The sequence below is a fragment of the Chironomus tepperi genome, unplaced genomic scaffold (genome assembly GCF_022539635.2).
Source record: "Chironomus tepperi strain 1889 unplaced genomic scaffold, CSIRO-AGI_Ctep_v1 contig_171, whole genome shotgun sequence".
In the NCBI taxonomy this organism is placed as follows: domain Eukaryota; kingdom Metazoa; phylum Arthropoda; class Insecta; order Diptera; family Chironomidae; genus Chironomus; species Chironomus tepperi.
This window is the reverse complement of record NW_027226293.1, coordinates 559,287-582,556: the sequence shown is the minus strand read 5'-3', so window position 1 is coordinate 582,556 and position 23,270 is coordinate 559,287. Positions and strand designations below refer to the sequence as shown.

At 29.5% G+C, this 23,270-nt stretch overlaps 2 protein-coding genes across 5 annotated transcripts; one reads left to right on the top strand and one right to left on the bottom strand.

Moving 5' to 3' along the window:
• Nucleotides 1-59: 59 nt before the first annotated feature.
• On the top strand, nt 60-6,305 carry LOC139088886 (serine-rich adhesin for platelets-like). Of its 2 annotated transcripts, XM_070638222.1 has the most exons (5): nt 60-776; nt 2,469-2,679; nt 2,795-4,827; nt 5,282-5,506; nt 5,579-6,305. In XM_070638222.1, the coding sequence occupies exons 1-5, from the start codon at nt 662-664 to the stop codon at nt 6,136-6,138; spliced, it is 3,144 nt and encodes a 1,047-aa protein (XP_070494323.1). In that variant the 5' UTR covers nt 60-661; the 3' UTR covers nt 6,139-6,305. The 2 variants fall into 2 exon arrangements, with proteins under 2 accessions (XP_070494323.1, XP_070494322.1); XM_070638221.1 differs by having other exon boundaries at nt 5,282-6,305.
• A 1,885-nt stretch (nt 6,306-8,190) lies between these two features.
• Nucleotides 8,191-22,862, bottom strand: Snrk (SNF related kinase). Of its 3 annotated transcripts, none has more exons than XM_070638224.1 (11): nt 22,580-22,862; nt 16,765-16,890; nt 16,459-16,667; nt 16,176-16,377; nt 15,990-16,112; nt 15,652-15,915; nt 15,111-15,265; nt 14,907-15,041; nt 12,961-13,075; nt 11,277-12,878; nt 8,191-10,947 (listed from the first exon to the last, which is right to left on the bottom strand). In XM_070638224.1, the coding sequence occupies exons 2-11, from the start codon at nt 16,795-16,797 to the stop codon at nt 10,600-10,602; spliced, it is 3,186 nt and encodes a 1,061-aa protein (XP_070494325.1). In that variant the 5' UTR covers nt 16,798-16,890; nt 22,580-22,862; the 3' UTR covers nt 8,191-10,599. The 3 variants fall into 3 exon arrangements, with proteins under 3 accessions (XP_070494325.1, XP_070494327.1, XP_070494326.1); XM_070638226.1 differs by having other exon boundaries at nt 11,277-12,875; nt 22,580-22,861; XM_070638225.1 differs by lacking the exon at nt 22,580-22,862 and adding an exon at nt 20,394-20,489.
• Nucleotides 22,863-23,270: the final 408 nt, after the last annotated feature.

Genomic DNA, 23,270 nt, shown 5'->3' with positions numbered 1-23,270 from the left:
AGGGGAAAATCTTACGCAATTTAGAATATTCAAGGAAAAAATACCGATTATACGACATTCTAAGTCGTCGAATAGTGCATTTTTAACTGTATATTGATAATAAAATCCAATTAATGTCATTTGACATGATTTATGATAAAAGATGAATTCTGTGGCAGATCAATAAGGATATCTACAGGAAGCAGTAGAAGTAAAGGAGGCAAATATAGGAAGTTCCATAAAAATTCGCAAAAAATTCCAAAAACATTTTTGCGACGTAATAAGTTAACAAAATTAAGAAAAAAAAAAATTATTATTAATATTTATGATCCATCCGTTGTGTTGATTAAGTTTCAAATAAATTTAGACGAATTTAGTCATAAACGCAGCATAAGTGACGCCGGATAAAAAATCGTCAAAAAAGAATATCGAGTAAAAATTTAATGGAATTAAGTGGATATTTCATAATATTAATAACTTTAAACCATTTATAATGAGTGTTAAGTAGTGAAGGAGCTGTAAAGAGCATAAATAAACCATTTACAAGATGATTTAGAAAGGATTTTGTGACCAAAAGAAAATATTGACTCATAAATTTTTTTTTATTGAATTTTCTTTTTTAAAAAGAAAAAAAAAATAAATTTTAATACATAAAAAGTGATAAGATCAGACATCCATAGCAATGGATCAAACAAAAATCATCATTGAATCGTTATTAACTGGATCCCAGTTTGAAATATCAATTAGCGAACATGATAAAATATCTATAGTGAAATCAAATATTCAAAAGATTTTAGGTAAGTCCATACATTTTTACATTTTTTGCTGTATATTTTTCATCATCTATATTATTTGAGTTTGAGGAGAAATAAAAGAGACAGAGGAATGGAAGAAGAAGTGAAGAAAAATAGACTATGAGGCCTGATTGATTATATTTTTATTATTATTTTCATCTCGGTCAATTCTCGGAAGCTGCACTTTATTTTTAAAGCTTTTTTCATCCATTTTTCCCGTGAAAAATTTCCTTTTAAAAAAAATGTGTGCATTCTGTTTTTACATAAGACGAGACATAACTGTATATATGAGAAACTTCCTTGCAATAATATTTTATATATTTTTGGAATGTATGTTATAAAAGATTGACCATGTCACATATATAGGCAGCATTTTATATATATTTACGCCTTTATTTACCAATACATTAATATTTTTTTTAGACATCGTATCTTCCAAAACTAATAATAATAATGTCGAATGTGCATGGATGATTGTGCTTCGGAAATGAAAATAATAAAAAAAATATATACAGCAACAGAATTGAGAAAAAGAAAATTTTAGGTACATAATATAGAAGACAAAAAGAATCATAATTGCTTGAGTTCTCTCAAATACTTAAAATATGTGTAAAGTACAAGGTCAGATTTTTCATTCCGTTCTCGCGCTTTTTCATTTCTTTTATTGCTTATTCTTCTTAAATTTTTTTTTTTTTCATTTAATCTCTCGATATTTTTATTTCTCATATTATTATTATATATTAGTATTGTGTATATGCACTTGTCGTATGAATTATTACGATAGCTCATATTTTTTATATTTTATATAAATTGAAGATTATACAGTGTGTGTGATATAATTTTTCTTTTCTTCATTGATTTTTCTTTCTTTCTTTCTACTGCATATCTGCAAGTCTAATGCTCCATTATGTTTATTTTGTCTGGATGTTTAAAGGGTCAATTGACTGACTCACATTCCATTATATATATATTTTGACTTTGACTCTCGTTCGTTCGTGACTCATGAAAAAGACCCAATGAATCCAGATCATTCCAGTTGATATATGATCAGTTTCATTCATCTCAATTTATATATATATATTTTGCTTGATAGATAGTTTATTCAGCAATTTAATTTAACTACGTGACAATATTGTTATCAGTAACATGTCAGTCTTATGGCTAATGTCGCTGTTCTTATAAGAAATTGAAAGGGAATTCGAATTGGTTTTTAAAGTTATTGAAATGGAAAGTTGAAAATTTAACGGCTAAAATAAATTCAAATAATAAGTGTCTCAGTAGTTTGGCTCATTTAAATTTAGAAAAACCGCTAAAATTTAACTTCATTTCAATTCATTCTATTTGCAAAACATCCAAAATTTGAACTTGAATACGTTCAGGAAATCAAGCTCATTTCATTCCGGTTCATTTGAATTCAAAAACAGCCTCTAAAGTTCAGTTGTTCTAAATTGGAACAAAGTTCAGAATGTTCGATTCATTTCGGTTCATTTAAATTTCAAAAATTCGTTAAATTTGAACTTCAAAAACTGAAGTTCAATTTGTTCAAATCTCAAATATCCGGTAAATTTTGAAAAATTCAACTGCACACATAAATACGCCTTTATCGCCTATACAATTAAATATTATTTAACTGATTTTCATATTTCTTCTCTCCTCCATATTTATTATATATATTTGTTTTTTTCTTTCTTTCAGGCATTCCATCTAATCAGCTACATTTGCTGCATAATCAAATGGAATTAAATGATTCAATGCTATTAAAAGACATTCCAAATTTTCATGAAGGAAATAAATTGAAGTTAAAACTCGTTCTTGGTATGAAAGTTGGTCCAATATCGTCAGCACGTCGTGTTCCTTTAACTGATTATGATAGTTGGTTTGATGATGTAATGCATCAAAATTCAAAGTAAGATATTTTGTGTTACCGACTGACATTTTTTTTGTGTCTGTCTTCTTATTATTAATCACACGAATGTCTTCTTACCTTGCATTATGACTTTATTTTTGTTCTTTTTTTATAGACGTGAAGAACCATTAACAATAAAAACAAAATATTTAGTTTATAAAGGCTGTAAGAAAAATGTCCATCGATTATGGAAGATGAATGGAAGTGATAGTAAGGGAAAATCAACATCGGGTCATAATAATAAGTATGGAAAGTCAACAAATAGTCTTTTTGGTGGTGGTTTGAGTGGACGTGATGATGATAAGATTAAGAAAATGACTGATCAAACAATTCAGGAGAATATTCGAACAACTGAAAAAGTCAATCAGTTAAGATTAAAAATGGAACTGGTCAATGCAAGAAAAAAATTAAAATCAATTAAATTTCCACTGAAATCTAAGAATAATAGCAAAATGATGGATATATCGATGGATAAGTTATCGAAACAGATAACGGATAATATAACAAAAGAGCTTAATGTCATTGAAAAACCATTGACGGTATCGTCATCATCATCATCTTTGTCCACAGCAGCAACAATAATTTCATCATCGTCGATAAGAGCCAAAGACAATTTAGCTGATAAAGTCATACAGAAGCAGTCATCGAGGAATTTGTCAGCTGAATCAAAGATGAAAATAAAAGAAAATTTATCAAGAAATCGTTCATTCAAGACGATCCTCAATCAACCTACAATTTCAGCCTCAACCTCATCAATGTCATTATTTAATAATGATATAAATCCTCTAGAATTTTGTTTCTCATCGACTGGAACCAATGGAAGTGATATTTTTGCACCAACAACAAATGGAAATAAGTTGGGGCGTTCCTTATCCTTTCAATCAAACTACATTCTGAATCGTACTGACAGTAATTTATGTGTAAATACGTCAAGTTTGGCAACAATGGAAGCAGCTACAATATCAAATTCCTCGCCAATCATTCAGGAGTATATGGAGCATATTTGTGAACCATCATCAGCCTCATCAACGGCTATAGGAACAAAAATGAAAGATCAACTTCCAAAAACAAATTATTCAACTTCAATGCAAGATTTATTATTGCAAGAATTTCTTACCAAATCAACGCCAAATTCAGCATGTTCGCATTTTCAATTGGCTACGCCAAAATCAGGTCGGGAATATCCAAGTGCAAATAATTCAGGTAGTGCCTTAAAGCTAGCTGCAGATGAGAAAATAGATATGTTTAAGGGAACAGCCATAACTAAAGTTAGTCCAGGTGATGAATACTTTATACTTCCCAAACTTCTCATACGTGAAGATTCACCGCCAATACTTGAATCACTCGTCGTCAAAGACTCAAAAGCTGAGGATTTGTTAGATGTTGCATCAGGAAAGCAACCATCTGCCGAATCACTCATTGAATTCTATGAAAACCTCACATCCTCATCAACTTCCTCCTTAACGTCCAAAATTAATGACTATGAATGCTTTCATCAGCCACCGTCAACAAATCGATTTTATCATTCGGATCTGGATTTAAATCAACTTAATGATCGATTTAAAAATAATTTATCAATAAGTAATCAAAATATAAATACGAGTGAGGGTAATTTAGGCTCGGATAGTGACTGGCCACGATCAAATCTCCTTCTACTCTCAATAAATCAAACAATGAAAGATGAGCCACAAAGTGACTATAATTTAATAGATGTTAATTATGATAAGTTTATAAATGATTTATTAAATAATGACTCTGGTGTATCGGCTGTGCTTGGATCTGATAATGTGGATTCTGATTCTGTGAATAATAAGAAAGAATGTGAAAGTAATGATATTGTGGAAAATATTAAAAAGAGTGCATTTAGTGATGGTAGTAAATTAGTCTCAAAAGATAATAGTGAAATGATTGATTTATTTGGTGGTGATCTTGATAATGTTCTGACCAAAAAGATGACATCGCGACGGATAACACCATTGAAGAAACCGATTGACAAATTAAAAAGCTTTAGTAGTAATCCGCAACTAGGAAATCATAATACATTAAGTACACATGAAAGTAGTAATTTAGCAACGACTACTTCCACTACGACTGTTCATATACCACAATTATCTCGACTTGACGCTATTCCTACTAAATATAGGCGAGGTATGTATAACACGTTTCAATGTTTTAAGCTATTTCAATATTATTTTGATGTGTCATATAGATATTTCTTAATTATAGTATTCACTGCTTTTCACTTAGTGATTATAATCATTCGGTGACTATCGTTGCGATTTACATTGCATTAGAGGCGTAGTTCCTTGTTTGTGAAATAATGAATTATTAACGGCTGTAATTTTAAATTTTCTATCGGTTATGAATTTGAATTCTACAAAACCGGTTCGTTTTGAATTTTACAAAACTGTTAAATTTTGAATTATTTAAAGTCGTTAAATTTTGAAAGTCATTTAATTTTAGCTATTAAATTTTATCACTGGATATACCATTAATTGTAATTTTCGCATTCGTCACGTAGCATCTCTATGAAATTTTAATAGAATTAAAAGTCTATTTTTATGACAGTAATAATAATAATAATGTTTCTTTATGATTTCAGGATATATAAATTTGAATGATGCATGCTTATCAAATTCTGATCTCTCCACGTCAACGTCTTCAACGACAAAATTACCAAAGACATGTGATCGTAAATCGTCCCTTACAACAAAAGATTTGAGTAGTTTTCATCACGGAGCGAGCATATTTCATTGCCGGTCAAATCAGAATGAACGTATCCCGCAACCACCAACATTTGATTATTTCGATGGATGTGCGACAGAAAGTAATTCAAGCGGTCGACAAAGTCGATTTGAATATTGTAATAGTTATTATTCAAATTTAAATCAATTTGCAGCATCGTCGAACCGAAAATCGTCAGATGTTTCAAATTTCGATTTCCAGTCCGAAGAGAATCTATTCAATATGAATTTCGATTCATTTTATGAGGACTTTGTAGATAGTGCCGAATTATCATGGAGCTCATCGTCTAGTTCAACGTCATTTGATTCTAGTAGTATATCGAGTATGTATGACAAAAAGTATGTCATATTACCCGAAATCAAATTAGACAATAATGATCTTAAAGCAGATGATAAAGCATTAATGGTAGCCAAAGAGAAAGTCGAAACAGCGAGTAATGACGATAATAATCTTCATCATCAACATCATCCACCAACACAGCATCAACAGCCGCAGAATAGTAATAAAGAATCCACAGGAAAGCTTCGATGTTTTCATTGCAATAAGAAATTAGGAATCATAATGGTCATGAAATGTCACTGTAATCAATATTTTTGTTCAGCTCATCGATATAAGGAAGTCCATAACTGCAGCTATGACTATAAGGAGAATGGAAGGAAGCAATTGGAACGTGAAAATCCACTTGTCTGTACGCAAAAGCTGCCAAAAATTTAAGAAAAAAAAAACACAATAACACGAACTACATAACACGAATTATTAAACTATTATTCAATTAATTAAGGTTTAAAGAGTTAATTTAGTTCCAAATATAAGTTCTTTTTTGTTATTAATATTATTAATATATGTTATTGCTATGAATACATTCATTTGATGTATAATAATATTCATGCGGGGTCTATTTCTGTTCTATGAATCCTTAATTGGAGCTCTTTATTGCGTTTTAAGAATAAGTAATTTTATGATGGAATTAACGGATTTTCTGTGCATTGGAATTTTGCCTTTTAAAAATTAACGGCTTTGTAAAATTTAAAATTTTTTAGTAGATTTCAAGAAGATAACGAATTTTTAGAATTTGAAAATTAACGGTTTGATTAATTTTGAATTTTTGTACTGAAATCGTAGTTAATCACCCTGTAGTAAATAGTCATTTTTGAAACAGAAAAATACGTTAAACAGGAAAATCATAACAAAAATAAGTCTGAGTATGGCTTCAAAGGATTTATAGTACAGTAATTGACCCCAAAACATATTCTTTCATTTCATGTTGTTGTTTTTTGTTGGGTTTACATAGAAATGAATTAATTTAATATATTCGCCTCCTACCTTATAAATAATTTATTATTATACTGCTTCATTTCCTAGATTAATTTTGAAATATGAATAGATATTATTATATTCTTATGTATTTAATTTATTATTAATTAACAAAAATAACTGAAAAAAACAAGATGATAGTCACAACATAACTGTTGAAAAGTACATTTTAAAAAATGATATATTAATGAGTCGCTCATAAAATGACTTTTTTTTTTGAATGCAATAAATATTACACATAATAAACTAAAAAAAAAAAAATTAAGAAGACCTCTCCAAATCTTCAAAGAGAAATTTAAAAATATATAAAAAAAAAATTATTTTTGCTCACAAGTGATTTTTTCAAAAATTTTGCTTAAAAATGTTTAAAATGTTTTTAAATGATTCATTGCTTATGAGAGAATGAAGAAATTCCTAAAAAAAAAAATTATTAAAATGCTAAAAAAAATTAAAAAATTTATCCTAGAAAAGCATCCAAAACTCAATAAAAAAAGTATGAAAAAAAAAAATTAACATTTTTTTTGTGTATTTTATTCATTCAAGCAAGAGATGCCGAGATAGAGTCGATCTGACAGTTTATCCCATCACTGTCAGACGTTGTTTGTCTTAACATACAGTTTATGCAGCTGGAATGAGTGTCAGGAATTGTTTGAACAACATGTATGTGCATTTAAGAGAATGAATGAAGCTTTAAAGAAAAATTATTTAATGCCTAAAGCTTTGTGGACGAACGGGGAATATGTGATAATGATAATCATGCTATATTTAGGTGCTTTTGATGAGTTGTAGTGTCAATTTGCAGAGCAAATGGCCTAGTTGCTTGATTCTATACTTTGCAGCTGTTTTAATCTAGTTTGACTCGTAATATTCCTTTGATCATGCAAAGAGTTGAGTATAAGCTACTCAACTGCCTCTAACCGTTTGATTCGTCTTTGAATATCAGTCGCACTAAATAGCTGATACACTTCTGAGCTCCTCCTACATTTATACTTATCTCCTTTCTTTTTGGATCCAAAGATGAGCGATTCTCTACTCGAAAACACTAGTTGAATGCTTATGTACTGTAGTCATGTTCTAAGATTCTGAACCATTTAATAAACACAACTGAGCAGATTTCCTTCTTAAAATTTACGTCCCCTTAACGTGGGATGTTTTATTGAATAGCTTGAATGAAACAAAGCTCCGACTTGCCATCTGACTCTATTGCTGATCACATTGCATAGCTGAATAGTATGCACACCAGTTAATACCTAAAAAAATTCAAATACACCTGCTTCCTTATTAGTCTGTTTCCATCCAACAATTTTAAAAATCCCAGTTATCTAGAAAATAAGAAGTAAATCCATGGATCATAGTCTTTGCATCCAGTTCAGCCTCAAAAAAGCTTCAAAAATCGTCACCAAAGCTCTCCTGAAAATCTAGTAAATAATTTGAAATGAAACAACAAAAAGCTATTTTTGCATTAAGTGCTTTATTCTGGATATCCATTTTACATCAATTTCATTCCAGATAGTTCTCTTAAACTAAGCATATCAGTGGCAGATTTCATTCAACTCAATTAATTTTTCTTTTATTCTTCCTCTGTTTTTGGCTCAACTTTTAATTTAACTTTTTTTTTTTAATATATTCCAATCGCAAGACCAGCTTGCTATTCATTTTTTGTGATAAAAAGTTTAATAAATTATTCCTAAAAGGTTTCATCATTTTTTTTTGCATTTCAATTAGACAAACTTAAAGATTACAAAGTTTTCAACTTAAAATAACTAAAATTAATAGAATTGCTGACTTTGAGTTCGTTCATTCTCTTACTCAATAAGTAGAAACAATATTATTTCTCATAATTTTTAAAAAATCAATTATTGCAAGAAGAAAAACATTTTCTTTTTCATTTTTTTAACATCAATTTGCATTAATAATTAGTTTCTCATTTATCTTGACATCATTATTTACTTTAGGTTTATATTTTTTTTTTTGCAGTACACATCTCAACATTAGAGAGTTTTTAGAAAAAAACAGAATTTCACTGAGACTTTTTGGGAAACTTCCTTACTCTTTTTTTTTTTGGAATTATAAGTTTTACATGAATTTCTATGTACTTAAGAAGAAATTTGTTTATATCAACGATTTTAGAATGGTGTGCATTACACATTTTTTTTAACATCAGTGAATCTACTTTTAGCTAACGATTGGAGTTGGTTTTGGCGATTGTTTGCTGAATTATTCGTGAATTTTTAAAAATTTTAACGGATTTTTTAAGTTTAAAAACATTTGTACGGTTTTTTGTGATACAAATTTTCAGAAATGTAAAATTTTGTGTCATTAAAAACCATACAAATTCATTGAATTTAAAAACATTTGTATGGTTTAAAATTAACGTATTTAAGAAATTTGATTTTTTTGAACTTTTAAAACTCGTACATGAAATTAGAAACATTTGTATGGTTTTGAGTTAACGTATTTTAGAAATTTGAAAATTTTCTGTTTTTGAACTAACGTATTTTGATTGGTCAAATTTTATAAAACAATACAATTTCTCATAATAACATTTGTAAGGTTTCGAAGTATTTTTTTAAAATTTCATTAAATTAAAAGTAGAAACAAAAAATTTAAATTCTGTCATAAATCCTCAAAAAAAAAAACCAACAAAATTAAGTATACAGGTGTTAAAATCACATCAATAAACCTCATTACTCCTTCATATTTGCTAAGAAAGCAATTCTTTTATCAACAAATTTCCTGAATTTCTCAGCAAACAATCATTTACTTGACAATTACAATCGGCTGTGTTATCAACAAAAAGCAAGCCTATATAAATTAAAAATTGTACTTGCATTTATTACTTTTTGTTCCAGATTTTTTTTTATATATTTTGTATTGATAAGAAACTTATTCGTACACGTTCATTACCCCATTAAACCCCATCATTTGTTTCACAAAATCATTAAAAAAGCTTGAGAACGTGTGTATTTTTTTAATATTAATGTATTTAAGAAAAAATCACCCTGTAATCGCAATTATTCATTTTTCATCATATCAAATTTATTTTCACATTAGTTTTTTTTATATTTTTTTGATTACTTTGGAGTTTGCACAAGTATATCGCATCTAATGTGCATTTTCATTTATGAATTATATGCATTTTCTATTTGTGTATTTAACGATTCTGCTTCTTGCTTGTTCGAATGAATTAAGTTTTTTTATGTATTTGTAGCTATGGAAATTATTACATATTTTTTTAGTGCATTTTCCCCGCAGTTCATAAAACATTTTCTGTTCTATTGATTTTCCAAATTATTTGGAATCAAAAAGTGTTTTTTTAAAAAATAACGGTCAAAAAATATTTAAAAATAACGGTCGAATAAAATTTGAATCTTAAAAATCGATATTATTTCAAATTTTTGATAACCGTTATTTTTCAAATATATTTTGACAGTAAATTTGCATACTGGGAAAATGCACAATCGTAGCCGTGTTATTACTAGTTTATTGTTTTGTGGAAATTCAAGAGAAAAAAGTTGCTGCAAATAAAGTCAATTACTATTATAATTAATATTATTAATTTTTCGGTTCTAGTTAGATTTTTTCAATCATTATCATATTGGAATGAGATATATGTATGCATTATAGTTTTCAAACAGCAACAAGATATTTTTTTCTCATATCAATCAGGAAAAACAAACACTTTAATACTTTGATTCTTTTTTTTTTTTGTTTATCGTCATCCAGAGGCGTATCCATGCAGATGATGGATATGCCCCTATCGTCATCGTAATGATTAATAATGTTCACTATATTATTATGGAGCCAACCATTTAACTAAATTGTACTATATTAATGTAAATCTTTTTAATTATAACAGATTTAGCATTTACTTCCAGACAGTAGGTCATCGTCAATGTATTCTAAAAGTTGTTGTTGTTTGTCGAGAGACTTTTCATTTATATCGCCATCACTTCCGATAAAACGTGATCCCAGACAATTCTTAATCAAATATTCACGCTCATTTAGTAATTTCTCGTCAAATTTTGTCGAGTGCTTTGTGACTGATGAGGATGATGTTGATAATGTTGTATTGTTGATTGAATGATGGATTCCATCGCGTACGATTGATGAACATGATTGAGCTTTGTATAAATTTGATGATGATAGACGAGCACTTCCTGATGTTCGAAATAGACCCGATAATGGCTGACAGATTTTCTTGTGTACCTAACAAATAAACAAATTTAGTTTAATAAATGTTAATTTATTTCAGGCTAGTATTTGTTTTGTTGGAATTGCTAATTTTGTTGTTTTCATTGTTTTTTAATGGCATTGAATTTGACTTTACAACGACTTTTTGAGATTCAAATGAATAATGACTTTTTGAATTTCAAATGAATAACGGCTTTTTGAAATTCAAATTTTTAGCAACTTTTCTGAAATTCAAATCAATAACGGTTTTATGAAATTCAAATTTTTGAACTAATTAAAGTTCAAAAATTCAAATTAGAAAAGGACCGATAAAATTCAAAATAAAAATGACAGTTTATATTCACCTGAAAATATCGTCCCAAAATTTTAATTTTCTTCGATCGATCACTTCCATCGCTCGGCATCTGCGAAGACGATCGTACATGACTACCAATTTTTCCACTATTGAGTTTCGTTAATGGCACATCGGGCATTGAGTTTCTGTTCGATTTATTACTACTTTTTGATGAATTCGTTTGTGTCGCATCGTGATTACGCTTGAAATTTAAATTCTGCAAAAATCTAGCACTAAATCCTTTGGCTTTTGTATTATTTTGATTCTTGTTTGCCTTTAATTCATTTGTTACATTCTGTATTGTATCGTTTGATGACGGTGACGTTACTTTTGAATTTAAATTATTTAATGTTGATATTTTCATCGAATTTGATGACGTCATAAGAATATCATTATTACTAGGATTTTTTATTGGTTCATTAGTTTTTTCCTGTGAATCCTCGATCTTGCTTCTATCAATCTTTTCAGTACTGTTATTATTAGTTATCGAATTATTATTATTATTATTATTATTATTAAAATTATTGTGTTCACATTCTTGAACTTCCGTTATTCTATTTAATGATTGACTCTCACGTAATCTCGTTTCTGTCTGCCTCCTTCGTCCAGTTCTATGTCGACGATATCCAATTTCGGATGAATTTGAAGTACTTTTACCACGACTTTCATGACTTGTGCCTGACGGTGATGATGATTTATTATTTGATGATGTTGTATTTGATCCATTACGTAAAATTAAGGAACTACCAGCATTATTATTTCCCGAGCATGTATTACTCCCTGGATCTTGTGAATCACTCGAGTCACTGTCACGTCTTTGTGTTATAATTTGCTTTGTAATTCCACAATCAATAATTTTAGTTCCAGCTCGTTTCTTTTCGCTATTATTATCATCATCAGATGCATCAGAAGAACTACATGATGTTGTGCGCGATTTATGAAATTTTGTTCGTCGATGATGTGATGTTGCTGTTGATGATGTCGTAGCAACAGCTTGAGATCGTAAAATTGGACGTGGAGTATTTGTATTACTTGTATCGGATGAACCAGTATCACATTCAAGTATTTCCTTTAAACAGCTATTATTATTTAAATTTGCATTTTGTTGCATTAATGCCGATCGCGTTGGTGATGGCATCGTCTTAAATGGTTTTGATATTTGATTTATAATCATCGGTGTAACATTTATAGCCGGAATGGTCGATGAATCAGTAAGTATTTTAATGTCCATTGGACCACGTATTGGTCTGACTTGATTCTTATCAACAGAACCTGAACGAACATCCTTTCTTAATCCAGAACCTGCCTGTCCTAAAAACTTTTCCTTATCATCATTCTTAATTATTTTAACACCAGCAATGCCATCAATTAGACTCCTCGTATTTGCTGTTGTTACTTTGAGATCCGGCTCTTGTGATTTTGCATGAATTTTCGAGTGCTGTTCCTTTTTTAAACGTTCAGCAACTTCAGCTGCTAATCGATCTTGGACGGTGAGGTTTATACGTCCTTCCGACCTTGAACCTCTTCGATTTAATGGCGACGATGGCTCTTCATCTCCAATGTCGTCATCTTCCTCTTGCACGATTGAACATTTACGATTTCTACCTTTCTGCTTGATGTTTATGGCATGCAAATAAAGAATTATTTAAAAAATGAGAAAAATCAATCAAAATTTGAATATTTGTGACTCTTACCTGACTCATATCTCCAGGTGTTCGAGGTGCATTTATAATGCCTGGTACGACTAGTAAATTATTATCTTGCTCATCATCGTCATCATCTTGACTCATTAATTTTGAGCATTCATTTCTATTGAATTGAATTGAATGGGAGGCAATAATTAAGAGATTTTGTTTTTTATGCTTTTATGTCGCATCATGACTTGGATATGTATTTTTTTTATATTAATTAATTAATTATTGCTATTTAACATAGACACTTTCGTAAAATTAATGTTTTTTTAGCTGTGTTCATGCAAAATTGCTTAATTTCTATCTAAATATTTTTCGTCTTATAGCCGAAATGTTAATGCTTCTATACAAAAGACTTTTGATTCCATTTCTGATTGGACTTAAATTCATAATTAACAATTAATTAATTGATGCATTAAAAATGTTCTGAACATGTTATGTGATGTGTATACAAAATGTGCCATTATTGAGCACTCTAGTAACAAAAAAAAAGTATGTATATTCTGAAATTCTATCGATATTAATTTTATCTAGTCTTAATTAGTCATAAAGGTTGAATGTTGACTTCTCGTGTGATTAATTGGTAAGCGTATTATGGACTGAGATTAATTTTTGTGTGTGATGAAAGTTCTATGGAACTAGACTGGTGCAGTGTTAAGAATTACTGAAGATTCGTTAAGTATTAATTATGATGTGGAGTTGGATTTATTGCATTGAAGTTAGAATGAATTTTTCAACGACTTTTTGAGATTTGAATTTTGAACGGATTTTAGAAATTTGAATTTTTAGCTGATTTTTGAAATTTGAAGTTGTTCAAAACCATACAACAGTTTTTGAATTTGATTGAAATTATGTTGTAATTTACTTCATTTCCAGCACCTTTGTTGAGATTATTGTAGGTTTAAGAATCAGTATTACTCTGATAGCAATTTAAATGCCAAATTTCGTCCTTAGAATGAATATAAAGATTCTAACGGTCATTTCAAAATTGAATATTAGGTATTCATAGTTTCTAGTCCCTAAAGAAGGATTTGAAATTATTTTTAACGGTTTTTTGCAACAAAAAGTTGAATAAAATTTAGAATATTTGAGATTTTTAATACAATTTATCCGCTTCCAACAGTTAATCATCGAAGAACTTCAACCAATACTCCCAATATATTTCTATTAATTAAGTGCGTATACTACTAGTAACTTAAATACTATGTTAGAAATTAAATAAAAGTTATCTCCAGTTAACAGTAAATTTATCTACAAAGAAAATAATATTGATAAGTACTCGCAAATTAAGTAAACTTCATAGTATGTATAAATATGTATATGAATATTCTTTTTTTGTTTTTGAAAGAAATCGTGTGTAATTAAACAAAAAACTCAAGAACAAGATAAAAATTAAATTAAGAAAGTGTTAAGGTGCGATTTTTTTTATCATTCAATAATCGTGTTGCAGATGTTAGAGGCACTTTCCTGGAAAAATCCATGAAAAAATAAATTGAAACTCAAAAAATATTTTTGAATTTGAAAAAAATCTGGGCTTTTAAAAAATATAACAGGAAACGGATAATACACAACAGAAAATAAAACTCAAAAATAAAAACAGGAAAGTGAAGTAATTTGTCAGTGTAGGATATACTTTTTTTTTTGGACACACATCAATTAATTTAATACAGGGTGCATGCATATCTTTAATAACTTTACTATGTACACAGTTTCTGTTTAGTGCAGTGGTGGACAACCTTTTGTTATTCGCGGCACACCTTAGTGGTAAGCCTTGACCCAAACCGCATACGGCATACGGTTCATGGGATTTTCAATGGACACACTATTGAGCCACGACACACAGGTTGTCCACGACTGGTTTAGTGGGTTAATGAAGCGTAAAAAAATGTGCAAAAATCAACAGGAATGATGAACAGTAAACAGAACTAAAAGTATAAAGTTTTACTTACTTTGCTGGCGATAATGGAAGTGTGAGATCAGGTTTCTTTTTAATTTGCTGATCTGGACGATGAGCACGCAATTTTCGTTCGGCAAGAAGGAAATATGTTGCGGTTATATGATTATATTCATTACGATCTAAAGCCCTAAAGATACAAAAACAATAAAATTTGTCAATTTATTGATTCTATTGCATCAGACATGTCTCAACTTACTCTAAAATTTCATCTTTTTGAGCAATGTTTCCATTGACCATTTTTTGTACGATGAATGAATGATCCTCATCACTAACTTGCTCTTTACTCACTAAAGGTAGATATTCGGGTTGACTTTGTTCACCTTGTGATAACCATGAATCATTAGCGATTTGCTGCAATAGAATAGAAAAATGACTAATTAATGACTTCATTCTTAATTGTGTAAGGTATGGAAGTTGTTGTAGTTTTGAAGGTCATTCGTGTTTGAGAACATTACAACAGTTTTTGAAAATCAAGAATTTTAGTTTTAAGACAGTTGGAAACCATTCAATTGCTTTGTTGTATAAGAAACATTTATAGTGTTTTCAAATCAAACGACAAAAATTGCAATTGTATGGCTTTGAGTTGAACTTCGAAACATTTGTATGGTTCTCAACTAAACTTTGAATGCTGTTTTAAAACTAAACGACCCACTTTGTTCAGACAAAAAGTTTCCAGAATAAAAATCATTCAAATGACGCAGTTCCAAAACCACAAAAGGAATAACAAAATGACTTACTTCAATTGTTGCTCTCTTTTCTGGCTCACGAACTAACATTGATGCAATAAGTCTACGACATTCCGATGAAATATGAGGAGGCATAGTATATTTGCAATCCATAATCATAGTAAGCGTCTCAGAATCATTAGCTTCTTGAAATGGAGGTTGACCACAAACAAGCATATATAAAATAACACCTAACGACCACACATCAACAGCTGGAGCGTCATAACTGTCACCTAATAATATTTCTGGTGCAGAATATGCCAGACTTCCGCAGCTCTATAAAAATAGAAAAAAATAGAAAATTTTAGTATTTTTATAATGTCATTTAAATAAGATTAATTAAGGCTTACCGTCTCGAGCTTCTGTCCAGGACAAAATTTATTAGAAAATCCAAAATCTGTAAGCTTGACAACACCTAATTTCTCAAAGAACACACAATTCTCGGGTTTTAAATCGCGGTGCACTACATGAAGCTATACATTGGAAGTTAATTAAATTAATTAAAATATAGACGTAATTCACAAGTTTCTAATTACCTGATGACAATACGAAATGGCACGAACGATTTGACGAAAATATTCTCTAGCTAAGGATTCAGACAATCCAGCATCATGTCTCATAATGTAATCATATAAATCTCCACCATCACCAAGTTCCAGTATAAGATATAATTTAGTTTGAGTATCTATTACTTCATAAAGTCTCACAACGTGTGGATGCTGAACAAGCTTCATACATCTATAAATGATAAATGGCAAACAGATATTTCATTAATATTTGTGGAATAATAAAATTGTCAATGAGAATTCCTATACATACCGAACTTCTTGGAACAGATGTGCTTTTGATATGTCATCTAGTTTTGTTTTATCAATTACTTTAACTGCAACTTTTTCTCCTGTAAAAACATGTCTTGCTAATTTCACTACAGCAAAATGTCCAGATCCCAATGTCTCCTCGAGATCATATAAACCAGCAACTGTATTTGTTATTGCATTAGCTTTATTGTGATTGTAATGCTGACGCTCCTAGTAATTAATATATATATGAAAGTAAAGAAGACAGATGAACATGTTACAATGACTGACTGTATACATATATGTGAAAACAATAGACTGTAAGTACCTGTTGTATCATCATGGGGCGCTGCATCATCATCCACTTGTTGAGACGCTTATTGTTAATATATTGAGTGAGTAGCTGCTCGTCTATTGATGAATGACTATTTACAATACCTTTTTGTGTTTATGTCTGCAAGATATTCATTAATAATAGAATAAATGTAGAATTCTTATTAATTTATAGACTTGAACTTGAAACACATGAAAAGAAAGCGAAAGAAGAAGTAAATAAAGGAAATGTATCGATGCTTCGCCGTATGGCTATTGAGTGTCAGTAATGAGGTGATTTTCTGACATTTGAAGTACCTCTTTCAGCTTGAAATGCTTTAATTAAGGCTAAAATTACTGAAATCTTTGAATATCGCCATTTTTTGGCTGCAATCTAACTAAATCTTTGTATTGCTTCACAGAATATCTGGTTATTCAATCAACTGTAGCACTAAATATCACAATTTATCGGCACACTTTCGGAATTCAATTAAATTAGGAAACTTTTTGAATTTTTCCAATAACGTTCAGAAAATATTCAAATTCTTTGTTTACAAAATTACAAGCCCCTCAAAGTTCAAAATTTTCAAAATCAAAAAAGTCGTTGAAAATTTTTGAACTTATTTTCCCGACAAAGCCAAAAGTTGTTTCGTCTACGAAGGTTAAATCATTAATTGAATTATTACCAAATAAACATGCGAGGTGTGCTTTTTTTTTGTCGTTCTTGTTTTATTTTTAATAAAATAAAATAACTGCGAGCTGAATTGACGTCAAACGTGGGAAAATAAGGCGACAATTCTAATAACTTTCACCTCGACAATTCCTTTTCATATTTTATCAATTATCTTAGTGAACCGAATATTATAATAAAGAAACATGAAAATCATGACTATTTATTTACATTCCTCTTCTTCCTCCTTGACTTTTCCTTGAGTCTAAAAATGTGTTAACATTGACCAAAAAAGTCTTGCGAACAATTCGTAATCAAACATCAAACATGACATCACCGACTATAAAAATTTAGAGCATAAAAACTGACATTTTTTTCGTAGTTTATTATTTCTTTTGACTGAGTGAGTAAGCAAGTTAGAGTTATTAACTATAGTCAATCAAATATTGTTAACGCATATCCAAAATGTCTTTAAGTTTATCAATGAAAATTCTTTCTTTTGTTATGCTGAGTGTGTATTCACAAAGTCTATTCTGACAGGCTGTTGTGCATATATATTTTGTCGATTAATCTATACGCTAATTAACATAAAAAGTGATGACTTTGACTTTATTGAATTAAAATCTCATGAATCATCAGAATTCTAAGGAAAATTGAAGATTTTGCAGGAAATTAGTCAGTCAGATGATCATCAAGATTAGATTTAGACATTTGAGTGACTTTTAGGATTAGTTTGAGTGATCTGAACTGAATTTGAGGAATTTCAAGGTTGTGTCGGATGATTGAGAGTTAGAGACATTGTTGTGCATATTTTAGAATGCAATAGGGGAATATTCAACGTTTGAAACAGTTCTTGAACTGCCTTTCCTTTTGAAGATGATCATCTTGATGGATTCACATCTCAGCAGAGGGACTTGGCCCAGGATATATCAATACAATGTTTCACATGGCAAGAAAAGTAAAAAATAATCTGAAAACTGCTTTGACTTTCTCTAGGATCGAACTTGATTCGGATGGATGACTATTGCCATTAAGAAAGAGCTGCTTTTTGGTTGGTCATTGACCTAACCATGAAATTTCCTAATTTCTCTGTCATTTGCAATATTAAACTCGGAAGCAGATCTCTTCAGCATACAGATAGTATCTGCCACACTTTTACCTTCTTACCAACTCTAAACTCCATTTCTAAACCACAAAACAAACAAAATATCTCTTAAAACCTTCCCAAGACAAAACAATGACTTTGATTCCTTACGATAAAATCCTAAATTCACGAAAAAACAATAGAAAAATTAGAGCAGTTTGAAATATATGCTAACTAGAACTGGGACAGAAACTATAGCTTTAAGCGTTACGTGCGATTTTGTCGAAAATACAAAAAAATAAATAAAATTGATTATTAGTTGATGATAAGTTACGTAAATGTCAAATGCAAATGATATAATAAGGATAAAATAAAGAGAAAGACTTTTTTTTTTCGTGCCTTAGTTTTTGTAATGTGCGACCGTTCAATAATAATAATATTAATAGGAAACAAAATAAGCTTAGAGGTAGAGAGTGAAAAAGAAATAGAAAAAAAAATTCACTTGGCAAAATTAAAATCTGAAAATCGATTGAATTGTGAGCAATAAAATTGAAAAACTATTTTTATTGAGTATCGCAATCAGAAGATCAAAATATAATTTGTTTTTAAGATGAAATTGTATGTCGCTGTCTACACGTTTTGGGGGACGGTTGGATATTGAGTGACAATTTTCACTCAGATCAATCAGAATTGTATTCAAATCATTGAATTAAAAGCTCAACGAGTTTTGAAAATACAGAAAATTAATGAAAACCTTCTCAAAAATTTCAAATTTTTGTACGCCGTTACGTTGTATGCCGTTAGATTTTAGACAAACTTAGAATTTTGAATTTTTTAAAACTGTTAAATTTTGAATTTTTGAAAACAGTTTAGTTTTGAATTTCAAAAAGCCGTTAAAAGTAAAATTTATTTAAAATCGTATGAAAAATCAAAATATTTAAGTTTGACTGTAACTAAGCAATATCCTAGTTTACAATAGACAATTAAAGCACTTCCGATAAAAATCAATGTTTACCCTAACTACGGCATAATCAAAGGATAGTTTTTCCTTATTTATAGAGGTGTTGACATAGTCACTGCTTTTCGCATGCATAATATTTATTATTATTAGAACTTTGTGTTTCGTGACTTTATTTAGCTTTTTTTTGTTTTGTTATTTTTTTCGCATTACTTTTAATAATTAATCGTCAAACTACTTCGATGACTGAAAAAAGCCTTTGAATTTTTATTTTGTTATGTTAATGGAATTATAGCTATATCAAAAGAATTATTAATCAATTTTATTTAATTTTACTATAAAAATAGCACAGTAGACGCATTCATGAAGGTCATAAAAAATTTATGACGGTCCATATTTTTTATTTTTATTTATATATATCTTCTGATAGATACACATATTAATAAATAATTTACCGATGCACAATATTCATTGCTCAACATATTTATATATATGCAATTCACTTATTATAGGGCTCATTCCTATCTATAAATTAATATCAAGCACGCGAATTTTCACCGATATGTATGGTATTGCCAATAATTTCCGGAAATTCTTATGTCGTCATTGTATGGATTATGTGTATTTGTGGATAATCAGCTATCTGGGAATGTGTGCTTTACTTAGATTAAGATTTGCTAAGCGTCTTGATAACCAAGGTTTTGTAAGTGTAATTAAGAATTCCTTACGGATTTTATTTATTCACAATGATGTTTATTCTTCAGAGTTCAAAAAAAGACTGAACTTTAGAATGAAAAAGGGGGATTCAACTATGTACAATAAATATTATTCAAATCTCAAATGACCGTTATATCACTAGGAAACTGTTCAAATGTTCAATAAGTGATTAAGAGTAATAAGAAGTTTAATTATGTATGGGAAGCCCTAGATTACCTTCAGATTCACCCCAGGTAATCCACGAAAATCAGATCCCAGGAGCAAAAAGTCACAAAACCACAACTGTACACAATGCGCGCGTAATTTAACGAAAGCTCATTCCTTTCTGTCTTTCTTCATATTTGCCTATTAAAAAACAGATGAGTATGAAAGGTGGATGGATGGATATACATTTACAGACTTGAAAACAAAAAAAGAAAAGAATTAAATCTTCTCGGGGAAACAAAAGCGTCAATAAGAGTGAGAAAGAAAAGTGTAAAGAAGCTAAAAGCAAAAAAAAAACATCAAAAATATGCTATACGCGTTGTTGGGAAGAGACTCAAATATTTGTTCCTATTTATAGCCTTCCCCGTGAACCGCGCGCGAATCTTTCTCTTAATAATGAAATTTAAGTAAACTTGAAATAAAAAAAAGTATGGCACGTATTTGATGTAAGGAAGCACATTGAATTACTTTACCGTATTTTTCGTCGATCACTACTCATTTTGAAGAGTCAACAAATAAACTGGAAAGTGGCTATAAACTTATTATTTTATTACATTCATATACACGATATTAATGCAAAAAAATGTTATTGAATTGTCTCATCATCATCATCATCATCATCATTTCGCCCTTAAACAACATTTGTATGAATGAATGGAGGTCTATCTCGTATGATTTTTTTTTTTATTGCAAAATATCGTCTGTGAGGGTTTACTTCCACTGTCAGTCACTCAGTCCGGATATACAGTATATTTTTCATTGCTTTTATAAATAAAAAAACCTCATTCTTACGTTTTTTTTTATAGATTGAGTGGGCCAAGAAATATTTATATATTTGAGTCTACAGGGTTGGTAGTCTGGTGGCTGAGACTTAGTATATGTGACAAAGCATACGATTTTACATTGGTAGAATCCAGTATAACAATAGCAACAATTAGGAATTCCGATTGGACAGATTTGATTTCATTATATTTGTCTAGTTCTAGATCCGGTTGCATAAATGTATCTAGATAGCACTGGTCGTCCTTAGAACTAGACATACAACTAGTCAAACACCTCAGAAGTGTTATTACATCTGTATCAATTGAATAAATTAGAGAAACACAGAGTAATCCTCAATCTAGCTAAGGTACTGTCTATATACCGGTACATCCAATTTCCCAATGACTAATTTAACCAAATTCCAGTTGGTCGACAATTCCAAATGACTACAGTGACTCCTCCTAACCCTGATCCCACCTGATCCACAAACCCCAACCCTGCATTTCAAATATATACATCTTGTTCCGTCTCATATTAAATAATTCCATTTGTATATGTGTAAAATTTTTATGAATGAGAAATTCATGTATTTTTAAATATCAACAAAAAGTTGCTTAACATTTTATTTTTTTCTTTTCCTTTTTCCTCTTCAATTCGAAGAATATGCTAGATTTATATACATGAATTAAATTGAGTAGGAATGAGATGCTGGATCTAATTGGAATCTTAGTAATGACCTCGGTGATGAAAAAAAAAACCTGGCACTGATTCTGATGTTGAATTGATTTCCTCTACAGACTTGAGGATAGATAGTAGTAGGAGGCATAATGGAGCCAATTTTCGGGCAACATTCATTTAATTTGAAACAACCAGCAGTTTTGGATGTGAAAACTAATTTTTTTTAACACAAAAAAAATAACAGAATAATCAGTTTTAGGAAGTGATTTTGAAATTTCTCTTCATCTAGTTATCTTCACTTATTGTTATTGCCTTTTTTCTTCTTTTTATTTCAATTTAAATCTTTTCAATTAAATTTTGCTCTTGTCTTTGTAATCTATTCACTCGTTTTTTATTAGAAATATGTGTTTTTGGAACTTTTGTACCTCTAAATCACATGTCTATGATTAGATAAAGAAAGGTGAAACAAAAAAAAAAACTAATAAATTAGACACAAAATTGCTATAGACTATTTTACACAAAAATACAGCTGTATTTTTATTATTTTTTTTCTTATATGAACTGTAAGTTAGCTGTAAATTCCATTGTAATCTCATAATTCTATGATTTAACTATCCAGTTGTTTGTTAGACTAAATCCCGCTTACTTATCCACTCAATTCACAAAGTTATTTTAATTTTTTTTCACAATTCCTATTTTTTTAGCCTAATTTTTTTCTTCAACTTTTCAGCCATTAATCTTGTAAACTTTTCACTTACTTTTTTTACGATTTTTTTCAGCATTTACAGGATTGAGTAACAGAATCCTAATTGAGTTTAGTGATATCAAAACTGTTTTTATAGTTTTTATTCGGCATTATTTCATATATTTTGTAAATTTCTTTGCATTTCTTTTTTTTACACTTTCATAATAAACAAATTCTTAGTTATACACATACACAACACATCCTATTGATTTATTTTCATAATTTAACTTATGCTTTGGTTACTATATTATCAAAACAATACATTTTAGCTTATGATTTAAATTAATTAATTTGATTTTTCACTTTTATTTGTGATACTCTTAACAAAGTTTTTTTTTACTACAGTAGAACTATATCGACTACCTATATGTGAAAAAATAGCCCAGATATAACATCGACATGGAAAACGCCCAACTTTTAAAACACCCAGAAACCGTTAAAATTAAGTTTTCTTTTGTTTTAGTTTTCAAACAGTAAATTTTGAATTATTTTTAAATGTTTTGTTAATTTATACGACTACTAAGATTGAATTTGACTATTACATAGAATATCGATCCATAATATGGATTTTAAGACTAAATAATAATTAAATGGGATAAAAGAGAAGTTGCTGTACCTGAATGTATGGTTTTCAGTCAATTCTGTGAGGTTCTGTTGGAAAATGAATTTGAATTTTTCATGATCGTTGCGTTTTTGAAAACGTT

Coding starts and splice junctions, on each gene's coding strand:
- LOC139088886 (XM_070638221.1), top strand. CDS start 662: ATGGATCAAACAAAAATCATCATTGAATCGTTATTAACTGGATCCCAG. Junction 2,680..2,794: donor GTAATGCATCAAAATTCAAA/GTAAGATATTTT, acceptor CTTTTTTTATAG/ACGTGAAGAACCATTAACAA. Junction 4,828..5,281: donor TCCTACTAAATATAGGCGAG/GTATGTATAACA, acceptor TTATGATTTCAG/GATATATAAATTTGAATGAT.
- Snrk (XM_070638224.1), bottom strand. CDS start 16,797: ATGATGATGCAGCGCCCCATGATGATACAACAG. Junction 16,378..16,458: donor CATCTGTTCCAAGAAGTTCG/GTATGTATAGGA, acceptor TATCATTTATAG/ATGTATGAAGCTTGTTCAGC. Junction 15,042..15,110: donor CAAAAAGATGAAATTTTAGA/GTAAGTTGAGAC, acceptor TTGTATCTTTAG/GGCTTTAGATCGTAATGAAT.